The sequence below is a fragment of the Pagrus major genome, chromosome 2 (genome assembly GCF_040436345.1).
Source record: "Pagrus major chromosome 2, Pma_NU_1.0".
NCBI lineage: Eukaryota > Metazoa > Chordata > Actinopteri > Spariformes > Sparidae > Pagrus > Pagrus major.
The window spans coordinates 3,920,793-3,942,060 of NC_133216.1; the positions used below are offsets into that span (position 1 = coordinate 3,920,793).

The 21,268-nt window shown below is 41.3% G+C and overlaps 2 protein-coding genes across 3 annotated transcripts in view; one reads left to right on the forward strand and one right to left on the reverse strand.

Moving 5' to 3' along the window:
- The window catches only part of mark4b (MAP/microtubule affinity-regulating kinase 4b), a 53,866-nt gene extending 39,346 nt beyond the window's left edge, over positions 1-14,520 (reverse strand). For both annotated transcript variants that reach the window (XM_073481243.1, XM_073481251.1), the window contains exon 1: positions 13,476-14,520. In XM_073481243.1, coding sequence (XP_073337344.1) covers positions 13,476-13,523 — 48 coding nt within the window. In that variant the 5' untranslated portion in view covers positions 13,524-14,520. The remainder of the gene's footprint in view (positions 1-13,475) is intronic.
- Positions 14,521-18,958: 4,438 nt separating this feature from the next.
- Positions 18,959-21,244, forward strand: LOC141011884 (uncharacterized). Its single transcript, XM_073485220.1, has 2 exons — positions 18,959-19,171; positions 19,373-21,244. The coding sequence occupies exons 1-2, from the start codon at positions 18,959-18,961 to the stop codon at positions 21,242-21,244; spliced, it is 2,085 nt and encodes a 694-aa protein (XP_073341321.1).
- Positions 21,245-21,268: the final 24 nt, after the last annotated feature.

Genomic DNA, 21,268 nt, shown 5'->3' on the forward strand with positions numbered 1-21,268 from the left:
TCTCACATATGTGCTTCCATGTTATCAAAAGCTAAGCTGCAGCCAACCCCTGCAGCTACATACTGTGTGTTACACATACTTGTATTTGAGTCATTTGTGAGTTCAATGCTTAGAGAAAAATGTTTTGGTTTCTTGCACTTACAGAATGTGAACTGTGATTCATTTTATGATTGTAACATGAATATGTACACCAGAAACATCCAAAATCTACTTCATCTTTCAACATTTAGTCTCTCTATACAAAGTTGACCAATGAGGGTTGAAGGTTAACGATTTCTCAAACAAAACCGAAACAACACCGGAGTAGCTTTCAAGGATTTTAGGCGTTAAGTGTTTGAGGGATTACTGGGCTTCATAGTACTCTAGCCACCCCTCAGAATATGTTCCTTCACCAATTTTTTCCGCCACCTTCATTTTCACCTCCTCTCACCCTTCCCCCATTTATTCACCCCTGCTCCTCTCTCCCGTGGCTCATACCATCCCCCAGACAAATCAATTTGCCTCCCTTCTCTCTATTCTCCTCTCCATGCCCGGACCCGCCCTTTCTTTTGTCTCGCGTCGCTATCTTCATTTTCAGCGACCTCACATCAATTTGAGCTTTATGCCGCCCTCCATAACACCCCCCCACCACCACCACCACCACCACCACCACCAATCTCCCCTCCCCCCGTCCCACATACTCCTTTCAAGGAGCGCAGTCCATTGATTCATCCGCTACTTCTGATTACCACGCAGTTTCATTCAGGAGGAGGCCTGTGTGTGAGTGTGTGCGTATGCGTGTGGTTGGATGAGGTGTGATGGGGTCTCTTGCCAGCAGACTGGGGCAGGCAGAGGTATTCGAGTGGGGGGTGGGGGTTGATGAAAGCCCCCAAGATCATTATACAGGTAGTGTGACATTTGGTGTAGAAGATGGATGGAGGGCTGGTGGATGATTAGGTGTGTGTGTGTGTGTGGTGATGTGGCCTCTTACTATGTGATTTGCACATTCAGCAAACAAGCTGCACCTTGGCCTTGCAAAATTAGAGGAATCCAACTCTTTGTGACAATGTCATGCATCTCAAATATCTTTGTTAAAGTCATTATGAAGATTTAAAAAACAAATGGCTTTTACTGCACCATCTGCATTTGATGTACCTTGCGATTATATATATATATAATATTTTTTTCAATTATTAGGTGTGGAAGATTAAAAGAAAAGGATATTTTATTCATTGTGAAGCAAAATAACCTTGAGATGTCAGGCTTTTACCCCTATTGCCAGCATGACCGATTATAATAATAAGAGTGATTTCACAGCGGAAGTTCAAGTTTATTTGTGGCGATAAATTCATTTTGGGCATATCCATCTGCATCAACTTATGATGGCTTACTGTCGCCAGGCTGGCTCCTGTCACTGACACAGTCAATAGGTCGTTTATTCCTCTAAATTCCTGTGTGACTGATAAGAATGACAGCTTGACGTCATTTCAACAACAATGCTCTGAGCGTGATTGTCAGATGGTTGTGCATGAAACAAAAAACAATTAAACTGTCAACAACAGCAGCGTTATCAGCGTTACATCACATCTGTAAAAGGCATGAATGTACATGTTGGCGTGTAAAAAAACTTTGTGACAGCGCTTTTTTATCAAGTGTCAACTTCAGCTGAAAGATGATGCACTTCTAACACAGCTTAGAGATTCTCAAACCTGTTCAAAACCTTACAGATACAAAAAAAGAGAAAAGATTAAACCAAGATTGCTTTTTAATTATCTCTGCCAATGAGATAACATGACAAACTTCACAAGTGTTTGTTTTTTTATTTAAACCCACAGTAACAAAAACTATTTTGTAATCAACAACAGTAAAATTGTGAATTTCTGCCTCTAAACTTTGAACTCCAGCCAGATGGTGGCATGACATGTCTGCAGGGTGTTGATCACTATCATGTGCGAGCCAAACAGATAAAAATCACATCTGTGCGTCCTTTGATATTTAAACCAGTAAAAATGGGTCAGTTAATTTTTTCTTCAAAATAAGAGCCCCAAACTTAAGCCATGTTTGTCTGTCTTGTTTCAACAATGACCAAAGGAGGGAGGCTGCAGATTTTTGGTTTAAAAAATTAGATGAAAGGCCAGCTGTTAACGTTTTCCCTTTCCTGTATGTGTGAACTAAGAAAGGTTACACACCATGAGACGGATCACAGAGATATCATGAGTTAGAGCTGCAACTCATGAGAAGGAACTCTTGATTTTTACATCCTCCTTAGTATAAAAGAGTAAGTGTTATGTGGTGGCATGCATGTTTGCATGTCTGTCATTCCATCAACTGCATGTGAATAGACGAATGGAAACTCTCATGAATCTTGTGATACAAGTTCTTCTGCTCTGAATGTGCCTAATTTAACCTAACATGATCCTTCTCATCTTTCGTACTACAAATGACTTCTCAAAAACTCACAAAAATCTTCATTTAACAGTTTGAAAAACATCGCTCACCTATGCTTGGTTTTTGTTTCTTTACCGTAAGTGAAACATTTCAAGCTACAAGAATATTTATTTACTTGTTATAAATGTAAGAAAATTTGCTTATTCTGTTATTGGACACATGAATAAATGTCTATCTTCCTTGCTCTGGTTTTAAGTGAAGCTGGAGGAGTGCTGAAGGGAGGAGAGACAACAGCAACGTCAAGACTCGCAGCATGACGAACACAAACAAGTTTCCATACAATAGACCACGCCCTGAGGGAGGTGTCCTGCTGCTGCAGCCTAGATGGACTGTAGGTCTGGATGTGTGTGAGGGTTTGTGTGCCTGTGGGGTGGTATTTCGTCAAGACAGGATGTGTGACGTTGGTCCCCAGCAGAGGAATGGCGTAACCTTGAACCATCCTCACAAACACACACACACAGTGCCAGTCCAATTTCCTCTTCCTCTCTCGAGCTGCTGTGGCTCTCGGCCTTGTGGCCTTAGACTGGTGTTTCCTGACACACACCTCGTTTATCACACTCCACAGCAGACACAATGTCTCCACAATAACAGAACCCAACAACACATAAGAGATAAATAAAAAAGGAGGAGTCATCCTAGTGGCTCATTTGACGAAATTACAAAACATGTTACTTTGATGTCATGAGCTCTACACACGTCTGTACAGTTCCTTCCCGTCTGTGGTAACAAACTGTACTTTGCACTGTCTTATCAAATAAAAAAACAAAAACAAACATTTTGAACTTTCTGAACTGGAGGATGTGGTCAGTGATATCTAGCTAAGGAGGTCAGGAGATTAAATTTATCATCATGGCCCAGAGCAGTAGTTAAAGCATATTTAAAAGGTCTATTTTTGGTGCAAATGATGTCATATGGGGAGGCACATTGCTCAAGCAAAAGAGATCCAAACTAAAAAGCAACATGTACTTGCTTTATCTAAACTACTGACAACAACTGGAAAAAGTTGAAAGGGGAGAGGAGAGGAAAGTCTTACACCACCATGGCTTTATACTGAGTGTTGTTGTACACCTACTGTACATATCAGTCAATAATTTCATCTTTTGTAAGACTCTTCTTTTACTGTCAGAAATGACAAAGAAAAGTAGTAAATCCCTACATTTAAGAAGCTGGAACCAGCAAATGTTGGACATTTTTGCTTAAAAAATTCATTGATTAACAAAAATTTTCTTGCAATAAATTGACTAATTGTTGTTTCGCTAATCTTTTTAAAAATCAAATCTGCGGCTCCCTTTGCATAGACATGCTGTAGGCATCTTGGTGGACTGGTAGTTTAAGATGCATCTCATGCAACCACAGTCTCTCTCAGGGCATCCCCCTCTCTCAGGTTGCTCACTACTGTCGTCTACTAAAAATGGCACAAAAATATATCATATATATACGAGAGAGAGCCAATACACAATCAACATATTTGCTTTGTCAACAGATCTTTCTTTTCCATCTCTCCTAAATCTTTAAACGTATCACAAACTCAGCATCCTCGTATGAACTTCTCACATCTCATCATCCATCAGGACTATGTGTCAAGACTAGCAGGAAGTTGCACGAACTTAACCTGCGTCACTTCCTGTCCTGGAAACTGAGATGTCACTGCGATGACAGCAGACATGTCACATGTTGCAATGCAACACTCGGGGAGCATTTCCTGGCAGGCCTGACAAGGAAGAGGGAGCTGCCAGAAAAACATGTCAGTGACCGTGACAGACAGGCTGTCTTGATATTCTGGAGCGGGTTGAGGCTCCATCAGCTGCTCAAGTCGTACTTTCCACTTAATGGTTATGTGATCTGAATTTTTCATGTGATATGGACATTTCTCATGACTATTTTTGTGGGCACTTTCTGCTGTACTAGAAAACAACGCAGAGAGTGGCAGGATATGTGGGAGCGAAGAACATGATGAATAGAAGAAAGTTCCCTGGATCAAAATCCCCTTGATTTTTAGAATAATTAATGGTTAAAAGCCAGAATTGACTTTCTATTAGAGGGAGTGAAAATTACATACTGTCCCACAAGCCAAAATCAAATGATTTTACACTGTGAGGAATAAAGACAAGCTTCAATCCACATCTTTTAAACAATGTAAATGGCCAATAATTAAAGAAAACATCACTAACATTTCTTCTTTTGTAATTACTGATGTAACTTCTGTTTTTTATTTCAGAACATTTCTGGACGATTTCAGCAACACAGCAGCTGATGGACACTCTTCAGCTTCTGCCAGACTCATTCATATTCCAACCAATAACCGTTAGTCAGTCTGTGAGTCAGACTAGTTTGGCTCTAAGGCTTCTCTCTAACATGTCCTGTATATTTCCCCACGGCAGGCAGAACTGTGTTGTTCTTTCTGTTCCATGTACCAAATACCATATGAGTAGCAAACAAACATTACAAAAAAAAAAAAATCACTTTTCAGGAATTTCCCTCAGAGCAATCATTTGATTCCCCCAGTACACTGGGGTGGTTTGCATTTTTGAAATTTTATCAAGGCTTCAGAATGGGTTTCTGGGCCCTCAGGTCAGAAAACTTTAACTCAGGTCAGAGTAGACATTACATAGACTTTCTTAATAAAAAGGAGGGGAGGAGTTTTTGTGGCTCAGCTTAATCTATTCTATTCTATTCCTCTTTTGGCTTTTGTAATGTAAAATATTTGTTTATTTTATTTTTTTTTTTTTTAATAGTACCCAGTAGTGCAGTTGTATTGGGCAATGTGAACCTGCTAATTAGATAATCAGAACCTTATTATTTAAAAAAGGCACACCAGATGGCAATCACGCACAGAGAGAATCTGATGAAGCAACATGCAAAACACATAGTTCCCTTCTTGTTGTTATCAATGCAAATTTTAATAAAGTGGTGTCAATCCTAATGTCCCGGTGTGCGATGGAATATTTTTTTTAAACTGCTGTGGGTTAATATATTATTACAATTACATGAACTTGTAAACTTAGACTTAAATGACCCTGTGGACTGGCAGGGTATTCAGCATCATATTTAAAGATGAACTTGTCTTTTATTTAAGTGGTAACACACAACAAGATGTCCTTAAAAATAATAAATTAATGGATGCCAATCTTATTTTCACCATGACGCCATCTTTGTTGAGTATACTACCCTCAGTGAACAGTGAAAAATCATGGAGTGGACTTATAAATTAAACAAGAACGTCATGATTTTCTTAACTACTTTCAGCAAGCATGGTGAACAACATCTAAATATTATTGCCAACATGCGCCAGACATTGTGGGTTAAAGGCGGCCTTCCTCCTCCAGTCTGACATTATCTGGCTCCAGTATGCAAAGTGTAACTGGATTCCTCAGTCTGGACAGTTCAGGACACACACACACACACACACACACACACTCTTTCTGCTCGCCTCGGGAGATCTGCCACATTACTCAGCATATCATTCATTGCAGGGCTGTGATCATCAGACCAGGCTGAGTAAGGGTCAGATTTATTCTGTTTGGATCAACAGCAGCAGCGGATTAAAGAGCTGAGTCACTCCTTGGCCAGACTTCGGTTTCTCTCTCTGTCTCTACACAGACTGATTCTTCTCTCTGTAATGATCTGTTTCCTGAATGCTGTGTCACTGCAGCCTCTGAGATACATTTTTTAAAAAGTCTCCACAAATGCAAACAGAGACAAAATTTTCCTCACACACAACTATAATCCAGATTTCCATTAGAACTTGAGTTTTATTTTTGTAGTTCAGGCCATCATTTCTATTGGTAATGACAATATTGTACTCAGGTGAAGATGAGACGTAGGAACACAGCACCAAACCTCAAATGAAGACTGACGGGGTGAGAAACATGCAATCAGATGACCAGACAGGTTGGGAGTCCACAGTTTAGCCGTTATATCTCAAGTACTTTATTTGTACTGAAAATATTGAAAGTGAGTGTTCCCAAAATTGATCATTTCTCAAAATAAATCGTTTTGTCTCTAAAATGTCAAAAAATTGTGAAAAATGCTCATCATAATTTCCCAGAGGCCAAAGTAGCATCTTCAAAATGCTTCTTTTGTCCAACCAACAGCTCAGAACCAAAATTTCATCCATTCCAACCATTTCATCTTTTTTAAGACTCTTCATTTACCATAATAAATGACAAAGAAATGCAGCAAATCCTCACATTTAAGAAGCTGTAAGCAGCAAATGTTTAACAAGTTTGCTTAATTGCCCAATTTTCTTTTGACTGACTAATCAATTAATCGACTAATCGTTGCAGCTGTACTCACTGCACAGGTAAACTGTGAACCTGCAACCATGGAAAGTACAGTGGGTCAAAGCTGAACCAAACTGCCAAATTCCACGTTTTGCTAACACGCTGGTTTCTTAAAACCTGTACAATTGTCTAACTGCTTGTGTTCTTCACCCTGTCGGATTTATTTTTAGCAACGTTGCTGATGAATACCATTTTCAGCATTGTTACTGGAAGGAATGGTGGCCAAAACTACAAAAATACATTCGTTTAAAACCATAATTTCCCTTCAAAGATGCTGCATCACTTCTAAAAAATACTGAATCATAGGTCAAGACAGCTAGTAGCCACAGACAAATGCCAGTGGTTCTTACTAGTGCTTGTTTTTACACGTCTGGATTTTTACTCTAACTCTTGTTGCTCACTTTCTCTCTTTATCATCTCTGTCCGATGTGTTCAAAAACTTTGAGTCAAATCCTCTTAGTCATTTCACATTTCACTGCATAATGTGTTCAGCAGCTTCCAACCACTCCCTTCTTTAACCTTCTCCAAGCTCACAGTCTTTGTTTCTGCCACTTCACTCTGACTCAAAATCACAAGGTTTGCACAACCTCTCACCATGATTATTTGGCTTCCTCATGCCCAAAGCAATTTTCTTGAAAAATTCAAGCTACGGGGGGTGTCGATAAGCAGACACCTGACCTGCGTGGTAATATCTGCTAAATGAAAAATAATGGTTGGTTTTGACAGATAAAGATTAGTGCAGATCATGTGACTGTTCAAAACAAAGAATTGTCATGTTAGATATTATATGTGAATTTCCCCAATCTTAATCTTAATCTTAAAATGAATGTTGTGCCTTTATGAAAAAACAAAACAAAAACTGATGTTCTTTAAGATTACAGTCCGTCTGCTACAGGAAACTATCAAGACACCACTATTAGAGGAAGTCATGACGAAGCAGTGCACAGCACCTACAACGTACCACCATCTCTCTGCCAATAGACATTTCATAAAAGCAAAAATTTCTTAAAGTCTGTCCAACCCTAAAGGAAAACTCAAATGCTAGTATTGTGAAAACGGCCGTATCACAGCCACAATTAGAGGACTCTCCGTTGTTGCAGAGCTCCTGTCTGCAGCGGCTAATGGACAGAAACAGTGACTGCTGTTTCTGATGCGACATTTCCTCTGGTTAACAAGAACATTACGACACACGCAGATAGATCACACGATACTATCTTTATCACGTACAGCTGAGAGTAAACAACATGAAACATGAAGTACAAGTATACCACAACGAACCAGTTATCAGGCAGTAGCTTTTAAAAAGAAGAAGAAAAAAAACCCTGATGAAATGTATGTAGGTATCATATGGTTTTATAACTTATCTGTGCATCTGGAATGCAAAACAAGTGGGTGGCATGCAAGGAAAGAAGGTGTGTGGAACTGCACACACAGGGTTTAAAAGTTCACCTTAAAACTTGTGAAAATAACTGATGTCGCCGTTAAAATACACATAAGAGTACACAATATTTTTTTCTTTATCTCGCAAAATCTTTATCTGACTGCAGACCTAGCAGAGCTTCATGGAGCTGCAGAACAAGATACTGACACAAGACTCGCACACAAACACACTCAAGAGGACAGGAAGAGCAGATAATGTATCTGCATGGGTTAAACTGCAGCAGCTCAGGCCTGAGGAGAGACACAGTAAGCTGACACCTGAGAGGCCGACAGCAGAAGAGCCCCATTACACAATGAATACAACAGACTGACTGTGTGCTCCGACTGTGAGCGTCTGAGGGTCCTTTATGCTCGTCTGCCAGTTTGTTTTTGTAATTGTGTGTATCTGTGCGATAATATGTTTGTCTGCAGGGGTTTGTGTGTGTGTGTGTTTGGCAGTTAACGGGGGCTCTGTGAACAGTGTCATTCTTCACACGGTAGCCTGATCTCCAGAAAACGCCACCTGTTCAGCACCAGTCTCAACTAGAATTACATAATAGCTGGCAGGAAAACAATTTGTGCTGACAGAAAGCCACGGCAGTGACATTTGCATTATATGCCAACATAGTTTAATTAATATGTTTACCTACCATATCTTTAGATTTGGACTGCATCAGATACTGGCTTCCTTTCTTTTGAACCTCCTTGATTTTCATTTGAACATTTGGCTGCTTGTTTAACAGCCAGGTGAAACTGGATTGCAAAATGACTTACAGTATTTTAGACGCACGGACACACCTATATTGAACTACTTATAGAAGACTGGCTAGGTTTTGAGATACATTATGTAAGATCAGCCATTGTAGCATGTAATCTGCCTTATCCATAGAAGAAGAAAAGGAATGACTGTGTGGTTGCTGGCAGAGTGAGACCTCCAACTGTCTTTGTCAACTTCAGGTGTATTTCTTTCCATTTACCTGCCAGTAAATAGTTGATAGCATTAAGCAATTCGGCAGTTGCCATAAAAGGTATCGAAGTTCAGTACACAGCCCTAGTTAAACTCATTTCTAACTCATTTAACAAACATTGAACATATACATTTCACTACAGTCAGTTCTCTATACAAACTGTCCTCTCGTGAACAGCAGTGTTTTTTAACATTTGCAAGAATAGTAATGAATATTATTTGGAATAAATACAGCACTTCTGTAAGTACTGAGCGTGATCAGTGAAAGCACGGACAAATTAGTGCCAACTCATCTACACACTCCAAGGAGAAAGAAGGCACAGTGGACAGAGCCACTTGGAAAGTGCAATAAAAAAAACACACAAGCAAAGAATAATAATCTGAGTAAGGAAAGTCTGCCTGACTGTCTGCTAAATCTCTTAAGCTCTTTTCCCAGCACTGCCCTGCTTTACATTCATACTTTCACAGCTGATTCAGCTCAGCACTACAACAGCTTGCCACCGCTGCTGGTCACCGCAGCCACTGGGAGCACGGTGACTTGCTCATGGGCACCAGGGTAGTAAAGGCTAACAGTTGGTAACACAATCATCTCTCTCTCTCTCTCTCTCTCTCTCTCTCTCTCTCTCTCTCTCTCTCTCTCTCTCAGGGATTTAAGCCGGAAATTTCCCTGTAACTGGCCCACTTCTCTGACCTTTGTGCTACTGTTGCATCCGTAACTCAAACCACATTTCAGTTTTGTAAGCTGGCGAGGGTACAAAACAGCACACGTCAGTGAGGCATTGTGGCCAATATAGGTCATCTAATATCAACCTGCCTAATTTTATACCGATCATACGAGGTTCAGTTGGCTGCAGTGGACCAGATGATTAAAACCCTGGAGCCGTTTATGACTGTGCCTGGTGTGTTTCTAGGTAAAACGAATGCCATCGGGGGCATCAGAGGTGGGTGCCAGCCTTTGGGTAACAAGTCAGGACAGCAAGCTCATGAATCTTTTGCTTGTATGGAGAACACAAAAGCCCTGCTCTGCCCTGCGGTGGCATATAGAAAGACATGAGCTTTTTTGTAAGAACACAAAGCTGTACATGTGCGCACAAGCACTCACGCACACCTACTGTAGGACTTCCTTTTCTCTCACACATGAATAAAACCTCCATGACATGCCCCAAGCAAAATGGTTTGTCCATTCCCACAGTGCAACAACAAAAATCACAGACCTACACGCATACCTGATCGTTATTCTTGCAAGGACTTTCACTGACTGTATTCTTACTCTAAACTGAGAGCTACTACTGCTAACTGTACCTCAACTGGAGCCTACTGTTACAAGCCTAAACCAAAGTGCTATGCAACATTATAACGTGACAAAATGCCCTCACCTAAAAAGGAGACAAACTATTGGCTTGTTGGATCAAGTTCATATCAGTTGTGAGCATCTTATTTACATTATAGCTTATCAAAGTGCATATAGAGTCCGAGTGCACACAACAACAAAATGTCATAACAGAATATATCACAATATTAGGGCCAGTGTTGATAACATATCCAAAGAGCCTGTATCGGTTATTTGTCCCAGTCGTTGAGGGCAAGTGGAGGGTTTTGGAGGACCCCCTGTGGTTACCATGGTGAGGTTGCTAACAAGAGTGGCTTGTGACTGAGTGAGCACAGCAATCATTCTGTTGTCCAGCTCACGGCGAAAGAGTTTGTTGCCTCCACTGCTTTTTCAAAAAGATTCCTTCCCTACCAGCTTGGTCATTACATATGTTTTTACAATGTAACAATAAAATATAATATAATAATAAAAGTGTATCTAAATACGACCAGTTTTGTTCTATGAAGAGTGAAGTTAGTTAAGACAACAGAACAGACAACTATTCCGACAAGTGTTTACATGATTGGTAACTAACATGATTATTCACTCATCACATTTTCACAGTCAGAGAGAAGCGTTGCAAAATTCATCCACACAAAATAAAAAAAACAAAAACAAAACAGAGCTGCATCAAGCATTTTATGGTCACAATTATTGGTTTACTGCTGTGCTTTGTTCAGGAGAAACTGTTTATCACTCTTGCACATACTAAACAGGACAATGGAGCCACCAATGACACCCTCTATTATGTGAAATCTACTAAAAATAATCTGAAGCCTGCTCATCCGTAAATAGATACTGTAACATTTTTAAGTAACTGGAAAGTGAGTTTCCTGTGGTCAAGACTCAGCATTTATTCCGATTAGCACTGGAATAAAAGGCTTGATCCAAATGCAACATTGCTTTGTGGAGTCTGCCTGACACAAACTGTCTAAACCATCCACAGCAGGTTCATATAAAAAGATCAAATACCTCCTGGATTCTGCCACCTCTAAAAGTGCTTCTGGGTGCTGGTGGCAAGGGCTACCAGAAATAAACACCTAACTGTAAAAATCCACAGTGAGTCAGGAGCATGGTCAAGATCACACAGCAGGTTAGTGAGGAAAGGTGGCAGCTTTTTTTCCAGAGGGTACAGCCAGCACTTAAGGAACAGTTCACCCAAAAATGAAAATTCAGTCATTAATTACTGACTGTGATGCCGATGGAAAGATGGGAGAACATTGGCAGTCCACAAATTATTTCTAGAGCTTTACAGCAAAACTTTGCAGCATTCTCCTAAACAACTGAAGTAGCTGGAGACTTGTTTTAAAACGTAAAAAAATAAATAAAAATAACATAAATTGGCCCTATACAGCTCTTCCAATGCAATCCAAGTCTCCAAATGCCCAGATATCCTAAATTAATTTGAAAAGACGTTATTTACACCCTTTCTTAAGCCCCAATCTGCACTGTAGCTGCAAAGCAAAAGCATTAGCGCACTCCCTGCCTGAAGTGGGTGCAGGAGCTCGAATGCACGTCAAAAGGTGTAAATGTCTTTAAATGGAAATGTAAATGGTTTACGCTGGACTTGTTGTATGCAGCCATTTTCTGTTTTTATCTTTTAAGTTTTAAAACAAGTCTCCAGCTACTTCAGTTGTTCAGGAGATTGCTGCAATGCTGTTTTACTGTGAAGCTCCAGAAATGTTTCATGGACTATGAAAATTCACCCGAGTTGGAGGTGAGAAGATAAAGACTGAACTGTTCCTTTAAAATGTATACAGTAAGTGCCACTGAGCAGAGCGATCTAATCTTTATGTACCTTATGGACATTCAAAACTTACAGCCTGGTTACAGTGTCCCACCTAAAATATGTCGTAAATTCAACATTATGGGAAAAGGTCTGTGTGAAAGCCCACAAAAGCAGCTAACTGTGAATCAGCATTACTGCTGGCTGTCATTTACATCACATGAGACACTGGCGCAATATCCGAAAACCAGAGTAGAGTAGTGACGAAATATCCTTTAAAAAAAAATAGGGTGGAAGTGTTCTGTATTTTGTCAGCTGTTGGCTGATGCTGCTATAGGAAGTGACTCATTGTGAGGGCTTTACATCAAAAGGAGTGAGTGATGTTTCAGGCTGCTAGGTCGGGGTAAGCTAGGTGCCCTTGAGATAAAGGTGGGGATCCTCAGTACAGCTGCACTACTGGCGTCAATGTCTGGTGAAGGGATATTAAACAGAAGCTTGTATCCTTACAAAAACCTTTACAAAGAAATGTAAAATGGTTCAGAAACCCATTTATCTCAAAGCCTGGTCTCCCAAAAAACCCAGACGTTGCCACAGACAGAGAAAAACATGGGCAGGACAGACCTGGCTAGCCTGACACAGCAGATTTGTGCTGCCCACTGAGCTGCCTTTCACACAGTTTCATTAAAGGGGAAACTCGACAGACAAACCAGGGTGGAGAGGGGGGCAGAGAAGGTGAAAATCTGGAAATAAGGGGATGGAGGAGAGAAAAGGCAGGGATGGGTGCAGGGCAAGCTGGGTGTGGAAGGGCCTGGTGGCCTTGCATCAGATGCATTAATTATTGATCAGCTGGGAGAAGACAAACATGCGCACTGGAGACACCGGTGGGTGAAGGAGGTGGAGGTGAGAGTCTAGGAAGATTTTTAGGTAGTTTATTGATTACATCTGTGCATTTTGCATGTGTGTAATCAATGCAACACACACGACTCTCCACCCAAACCTCCCCCCACCCCTCATCTCTCTCCCCAATGCTCTCCATCTCTATCCTGACCAGCCTGTGTGTCCAATTGCAACCCGTCCCAAATGAGCTTGGGGAGATTAGCGCGTCTGTGTCGCCCTGCTTGATTGCAGCTGCTCTTTGCACATGGCAGACTAATCTCAGGGCCCGAGGTTAGAGGGGGTTATTATTATAATTTTCTTCAAAAGCACAATAAACCCCTAATGGCAACCTATTCCTACCGCTGAAGGTGACAAACAAGACACCCTGTGTTTTAATCATCTACTTACATGGTCCGGGTTCCGCTCGTTCCCAGGCAGTGCCGTGCGTAAAGACATTTTCGTCCCTGAGTGCCGTCCAGGAGAGAAGAAAGAAGTGGGCTGTGGGTTTGTGTTCACACTGGGTTTTATAAAAAACACCCTAGATTAGCTTGGTTGTCAGTCACACCAGGCTCTGTGTATCAGGGGGGGGGGGGGGAGAAAAAAAAAACAGCCTCACTTCTCATACAATCCTCATTGTCACAGTCCGTGAAGGCAGCACAGATCACCAAGACCAAGTGATCCAGCTTAAATTGATACGTTTAAAAAACAAAAACTGGTTAGCTACATCCACCTCATGGCTGCCTGGGACCAAAACAGCCTCATCTGAAGGGGGAAAAAAAACAAAAAAACAGTCCAGACTGACTGACTGATGCCCCCCCTCCCCACTTCACTTTCCCCCGATCCTTCTCAGACGCTATCGTACCATTTCGGCCGTTAACAACACAATCCCGGTGGCCACTGCTTCACTTTCAGCCGCATCGTCTCAAACATCGAGGCAACTAAAGCCGGGTTAAAAAAGAGGAAAACACGGTGTGTGTGTGTGTGTGTGTGTCCCTGCGACCACCGCGAGTTGAGTCCTGTTAGCTAGCTAATGTGATTTTTTTTTTCTGGGTGACAAACGTCAGAAAAAGGTGGCTCCCCCACGAAGAAACGGTCGCGGAAGCCGAAGCGGGAACCATCAGGGGCGGACAGAGCGAAGCCTCGGGGGGTTTGAAACCAAATGGCCAAACTGCGGCTGGATTGAAGAAAAGCGGCGGATGTGCACAGCCTCCTAGTCAGTCTCCGGTCCTTCCTCCCGGTCAAGTCCGCCCTTTAGCCTCCTCTCACTCGGCCTGGTTGAAAAGTAGCCGGCGTCAGACGAGCGGCGGAGGGATACGAGGAGGAAAAAATGTCTCCGGCAGTGTCGGAAACATTTGTTTTCTGTGAAGAAAGACGGCAGAAAACGGGATTCCTCCTCCTCCTTCTCCTCCTTCTCCTCCTCCCGAGAAACACAGTGACAAGAGAAAGGAGGGAGGCGGCGGGACGTCAGCGGTAATAACAGGCAGGGCTGCTGCGTCGGGGGCCGCGCGCACACTCACGCACTCACTCACGCGCGCCTTTCTCGCCCCTCTCGCTCGTGCTGCCTTCAGGTACTCCTCGTAAAATCAGTCATCTGAGTTTCAGAAGACGTAACTCACATTGTGATTTAAAGTCGCGATTAACTGAAGGATGACTTGTTTTTATACACACATGAATATATATATAAAAAAAATAATTATTTTATCTTTGTGAGACAATCTTACGTTTCACCACATGGAAAACAACATAGTCTGTCTTTCTCCTGAGATATTATCGCCTCCTGGTGGTTAAAATTAATTTATTTCAAGAAAGAAAATTGTTAAATTCTCGGCTTAAATCCCTCAATTTAATAAAATTGTACACAACAAGTGTAATAAATGTCTAAGTACTTATGAAACCATTTCCCCTGAAACCTCTAACTGATTGTATTGGTCTACATGTGTACTGTACCTCTGAGCTTTTTGTTTGTTTTGCACCAGTTTACCAAGGCAAATCTCTTGTATTTGAAAACCAACCAGGTAATACACCTGATCAACAAGTGTGTTTCATTTCAATACTCATCCAAATATGACTGACACAATTTTTATCTTTCTTTGGCCAAAATTTGGAGAACAACCACTCTTTTATTCTTCTTCTCCAATACACCACAGTCACTTATCTCTGTGTGTCTAGGGGGCAAGACCCAAAGAAAGCACTGTGAAGAAGAGAGAAGGCGAAGAAACGGGATACTGGAACAGGACAGTGTGACTTTAGGGGCCATCCCATGTGAGGGGCACAGATCCTAAAATGGGGATGTCGATATAAACTGTCTTTGGTCACAGAATTTAGCACACTGAGGTGAATTCATGGCCAATAAAGAAAGGCCAGACTAAACCACTAACTCTTGTTTGCCCTCGTTAGCTATTAAGATTTTTGAATAATACACAAACCTAGTAAATCTAATATTGAAAGTGTTTAATCTCTCTAAAACTCAAAAAAAAAAAAATTGCGAAAACCTGCATTAAATACTTGGTGCTTTTCTCTTTGTACTTATATCATGTCTCCTTTATTTGTCAATTTGAAAAAGATGATGAAGATGCTCTTCATATATGCTGATATTTGCACCCAGACAAGCTGAGCTCTCAAATAAATATATTTTTACTTTACTTTTTACTTTAAAAAAATATATATATAAAAGAAAACACAATTTTTCCAACAGCAGCAAAACACACCATCCCTCACCCAACCTTCTCCCAATGCTCTTAAAAGCACAATCACTCCATTCATTCAGACATGCGGTAGCGTGTGAGTGTCTCTGTGTGTGTGTGTGTGAGAGAGAGAGAGAGATTATGCTACCAGAAGTTCGTAGGGACCTCCTACCAGGAAATCTGCCTTTGCTTCAGCTCTGCTTGTTGGCTTCTGGATTACAATTGAGCCTATTAAAGACAATTCAACCAATACTTATTCACAACCTAGAAGAGTAATTAAACAGCAGGCCTAATTAACACGGTTCTAAGCAGCAACAGTACAACTGTATTTATCTCTTATTTAGCTCCTCCTTTTTTTCATTTCAACGTTGCAAGTCAGATATTGAAAAAATAAAAACAGCAGAAAAAGAGATATATCAATTTCCAGCACGGTTACACAGCAACCCTAGATGGCAAGGTGACTTAGTAGTAATTAATCTGTCACTCAGCCTGGTATATGAGGGCTCCACTCCCCATATCAGAAAGGAGCACATCTCCCCCATCTGAAACACATTAATTAATATCTTTTTTATCACTATCAATTCTGAGGTTATGAACATGTAGTCTGCAGATATTCATTCTGGACAGAAAAACTACACAAGCATCATCTTTTGTCCGCACCACAATCAACAACAACAACAAAAAAGTTCCTTGTAGTAGCTTTAATCAGCTTGTTCACAATATAGACAAAATCAGGAGAAATCCAGGAAGAGAGACAAAGACATTCATGTAAAGACTGATGCAGAATTAAAAGCCAAGAGATTTTGGAAACCCATTAATGTCTACTTTTTAAAGCATAGACAAAATATACACATGTATATTTATGCCACAAAGTGATTCAGAATCAAGTGAACTGCTCTGTAATGGGAAGGTGTGGTGTCATTTTTGAATTTCTATAGACTCTAACTAACATCAACACTTCCTGCAAAGTAAAGTATCATTGTTAAAGAAGTTGACACCCTAAAGTATTATCATTAATGACATTTAGGGATCTTTTTTTCTCGACATGACCATTACAACGCTTTAAAGTGAATTGTTTGTCTTTTTCAAGCAGCTTTGTTTGAGTTACTGTGTTTCCAGATTTGAGATGCACACAGATGCCACCATTATATTATCTTACATTTACTACCTACTATGGTATAGAAGGTAAAAAAGGAAAGAAAAGCATCCTTATAAACTTAAAACTCCTTAAAACTCATTAATATCAAATCTGAATTGAGTATTAAGGATCCTTAAAAGGATGAAAGGCAGAGGGAATCACATCCTTGAGTACTTGGATTCATGTCTGAAACAAGTCTTACCTGGACTGATCTGGACCTGTTGGAGCGAACCCAGGGCCTCATCGTCCCCTTGCACCCCTACTTCCTTGTTCTGAATGAGACCTTCAGTGACCTGAAGCCCTGCAGATTAAGAGGCCAATGCTGGAACAAGAAGTTTCACTGTCATCCCTCTGCACAGACGCAGAGAAAGAAAGAGGTTTACCAGGAAAGCAGAGTGCTGCTGCTGCTGCTGCTGCTGCTGCTGCTGCTGCTGAAACAGCGATTGAATCGATGCTGGAAAGAACAACCGGAGCAGCGGTCCATATTTCCACGGATTACAGAGGCTGTTCTGAACACTGTGTTATAGAGTGCACCGACATCATGGCATCACTGTCCGGTCAGCTGTGTATAAACCAATTAGAGGGAAAAAAACACTGGATGTGGAATCATCAATACACCTAATGGGCTATGGAAAGGGGAGGCGAGTCTGCTTCAGTTGTTATCTGCATTGAGAGTTGTGTCTGTGTGTGTGTGTGTGTGTGTGTGTGTGTGTGTGTGTGTGTGTGTGTGTGTGTACCACAGCTAGTGATTATTGCAGCTCCGAACACGTCAGCAGGGATTGATCTGGCCTGTTGCCCATGCTGACCCTAAAGCCATCAACACACAAACAAACACATATTTGTGTACTTTGAAACTTCCATTGACTTTCTTGAGTGTAACCGTCACAACTGCATGCTTGACCTCGCCCTCACACAAACCTTTAGCTACTTCTAACTTTAAAATCTGGATTGATCCTCAACAGCCCTTGGAGGGAGAGAGGAAGAGATACGCTCACTTTCCAAAATGCTTTCAAGGATAAAAGTGCAACAGCAGGCACACAGAGTCATTTTACTATACATTTGAAAACACAAAACCATAATCCTAAACTTGCTTTTTAAAGGACTGGTCCAACCTGGTCTCAACTCTAACTTTATTAAAATGTCATTTCCCATCTTTTTTAAACATGCAAAGCTTAAATTTAACTAGTCAGCTTTAGGTTCAAACACATTTTCTCTCTCATTTAGCTTTCTATATAATCATACATGCTTTTAGACGTTTTAGGCCTAATTAAAAATCGATGCATCAATTCTATCAAGTTTTATTGATTTATGAAATGTTCCTGCTTCCTCTGAATATTTCTCTAAGATAAATAAAATCAGCCATGCAGTTATGCTTTTGTCAGACATGCAGACTTACCGTATAACCACATTGGTTGGAAGTCTGCTGGTGTCATTTCATAACCACACCTTCCTCTGTGACAAATAAACACAACTTACAGGCGGCTTGTATAGTCGAGTAAGACAGTCTACAGTCTCAGCTTTTAGCAAAAACTCCCTGCAGCAAAACACAACTTCAGCACTTCCTTCTCATCAGCGGTAAGTTTTGATTTAAGAGCAAATACAATAGCCCAACAATGCACTTGAAAACGTTTGAAAATGTTTTCCTGAATAGACAATTGTACAATACTTTTGAGTAAAAATACAAAACAATACAAAAAACCTTTTCGAGAACAAGTTATTATCAATATTGTATTCTTAAAATGTTTACATTTCCTTCAGGTATATGAAGTTTATTTCTCTTTAACTAAAATGAGGCCTCCACAAGTCAGAATTATGATTGTTCAAGGAATACAAAATGCAAAATGAAGAAAATAAAATCTATTCAGAATACATTAGTACAAACACTAAAGAGAATACATCTGGATAAAAAGAAGAAAACATTAGTTTTAATGAGAAATTTAAACCGTTTTAACTCGCCTTATTGACTCAATTCTCTTTCAGATCTTCTGCCTGAAAACCAAAGCAAACTTGAAAATAATATAACAATATTGTCCTCCATGCTCCATGTCTGTTTTCAGCGGTAGCCAACCATGCTGGCAGTCTTAACTCTGGCCTCCTTGAGCCACTTGGTGTGGGCGTCTAACCTCTGCCCCCCAACCTGCCAATGTCTCCACAAACTGACAGCTGTTGTGTGCCAGGGAGAACTGAATCAGATACCTGAGCTGCCCAACAGCACGGAGAAGCTGTATGTCTCATACAACAAGATACAGGAAATACCCCTGCGTGGGCTGGAGCAGCTGCAGGTAGGAAACTCACACAGCCTAAAACTGCATTTTGTGTGTGATGTTTTTGAAAATGATGCAGCACTGTGGTTGCCTGTCAGTTAGAGACTCAAGCAGCGGGAAATTCCTAGGTTAAATTTTCCAATAATACATATTTTTTTCTTTGATATTTCTAAAGAATTATTCAAATCAGACTTCTTTCCTTCCTGGATCTTCTGTCAGGTTCTGGACCTGACCAAGAATCAGCTGAATGACTTCCTGTCCCTCAACGCAGTTTGGCCCCATATGACGAGGCTCTCTAAGCTCTTCCTACGTGACAATGGCCTGATGTTTCTTCACCCTGGTCAGTTCCAAAACTGCCCTGCTCTCACCTTACTGGACCTGAGTGAGAACAAGATCAAATTCCTACCGATTGGATTCCTCCGTGGATTAGCTAACCTGGCGAAACTGACTGTAAACTTTAATCAGATTCAAATGTTAAAAGTTGGTGCATTGGAAGGAGCCTTTTCCCTTGCTGAGCTCCACCTTAGCCATAACAATATAACAAAGATAGAGGAAGGCGTGTTCAAGAACTCATCTGTGTTGAAGAAACTTGTTCTGTCTAGAAACAGAATCACAAGTTTGGATGACGGCAGCTTAAGAGGAGCGACAGGTCTCCAACACCTTGACCTGAGTGGAAATATGCTGGTCACTGCTCCAGCTGAGGCACTGAGGGATGTAAACAAGCTGACACACCTGAATCTACAGGAGAACAGCCTCACCAGCCTTCCAGAGGATTGCTTCTCCTCACTGAGTCTGTTAGTTTATCTAGACTTGAGCAAAAACAAGCTGACTACTCTGTCCGCGGGATCCCTGAGAGGTCTGACCATGCTAAGAGAGCTGGGCCTCAGTCTCAACCTCATCGACTCTCTTCCCCCAAAAGTCTTCCGTGACCTCAGAAACCTTGAGTTACTTGACTTGTACAGGAACAGACTGACGGCTCTTTCTCCAGATGTATTCAGTAACTTGAACAACTTGAAAGAGTTGCAGCTGGACAGCAATCAGATCTCTGACATAGAAGTTGGGGTATTTGATTCATTATCCGGACTCAACGAGCTACATCTGTCGAACAACCGCATCCCGAAGCTCCGCCCTGATCTGCTTGACAAGCTCAAGTCACTAGAGAACCTCTACTTGGAGCACAACGTTCTGAGACACCTTCCCAAAGGCATTTTCCACAAGATGAGGGACCTCAAGGAAATACACCTCCATGACAACCACATCAGGTTCCTAAATGACCCGGTCTTTCATGGTTTGGTGAGACTGAATTCTCTGAAGCTCTCTCGCAACCAAATCTCCTCTCTACACCCAGACCAGTTCAGAGACCTTGTCGGTTTAAAAGAGTTAGAACTAGATGAAAACCACATCGATAACCTTCCCACAAGCCTGCTCAGGAATCTAAGACATCTTACAACACTGGATCTGGACAAGAACCGTATCTCAGATCTGTCTCCTGATCACTTTGCAGGGTTGACCCGCCTTAAAGAGCTTAAGTTGAGCTCCAATCGGCTGCATGACATCCCTTTCGACACCTTCCATCTCCTGCACAACCTCCGCAGGCTCCTGCTGAAGAACAACAGCTTCGACAATTTCCATTCTCAGCTCTTTGCCCGACTTTCAAAGCTGAGAGAACTCAACCTGGATGGAAACAAGCTGAATCACTTGCGGCCTGATGTGTTTCAAGGACTTACAAACCTCCAGAAACTGAGTTTGAAGTCCAACCAGCTCAGAACAGTGGAGAATGGGACTTTTGAGTTCTTAAGAAACCTTAGTGCTATCTGTCTGTCAGGTAATTTGTGGGACTGCACCTGTAAACGTATAGTTTACATCAGCAGCTGGGTCAACACGCACAGAGAGAAGCTCAGAGACCAGCCAGTCTGCTTCTCCTCCTCTTTGTCTCAGGATACACCACTCTCACAGGCAGCTCTGTCTCCAATGTTGTTAAGAGATCATTGCATTACAAGTGCTACAAGTGGCCCATCACCCTCATTTCCTCTAGAAATGCTGAGTCTGCTTTTTCTCATAGTAGTCAGCACACTGGGACATCCTCTTTAATGGTTTGGTCCTCTTTAACCATGT

Excerpts from the sequence above, each read along its gene's own strand:
- LOC141011884 (XM_073485220.1), top strand. The coding sequence starts at position 18,959 with ATGCTGGCAGTCTTAACTCTGGCCTCCTTGAGCCACTTGGTGTGGGCG. Across the intron at positions 19,172-19,372 it reads GTGGGCTGGAGCAGCTGCAG|GTTCTGGACCTGACCAAGAA; the intron begins GTAGGAAACTCA and ends ATCTTCTGTCAG.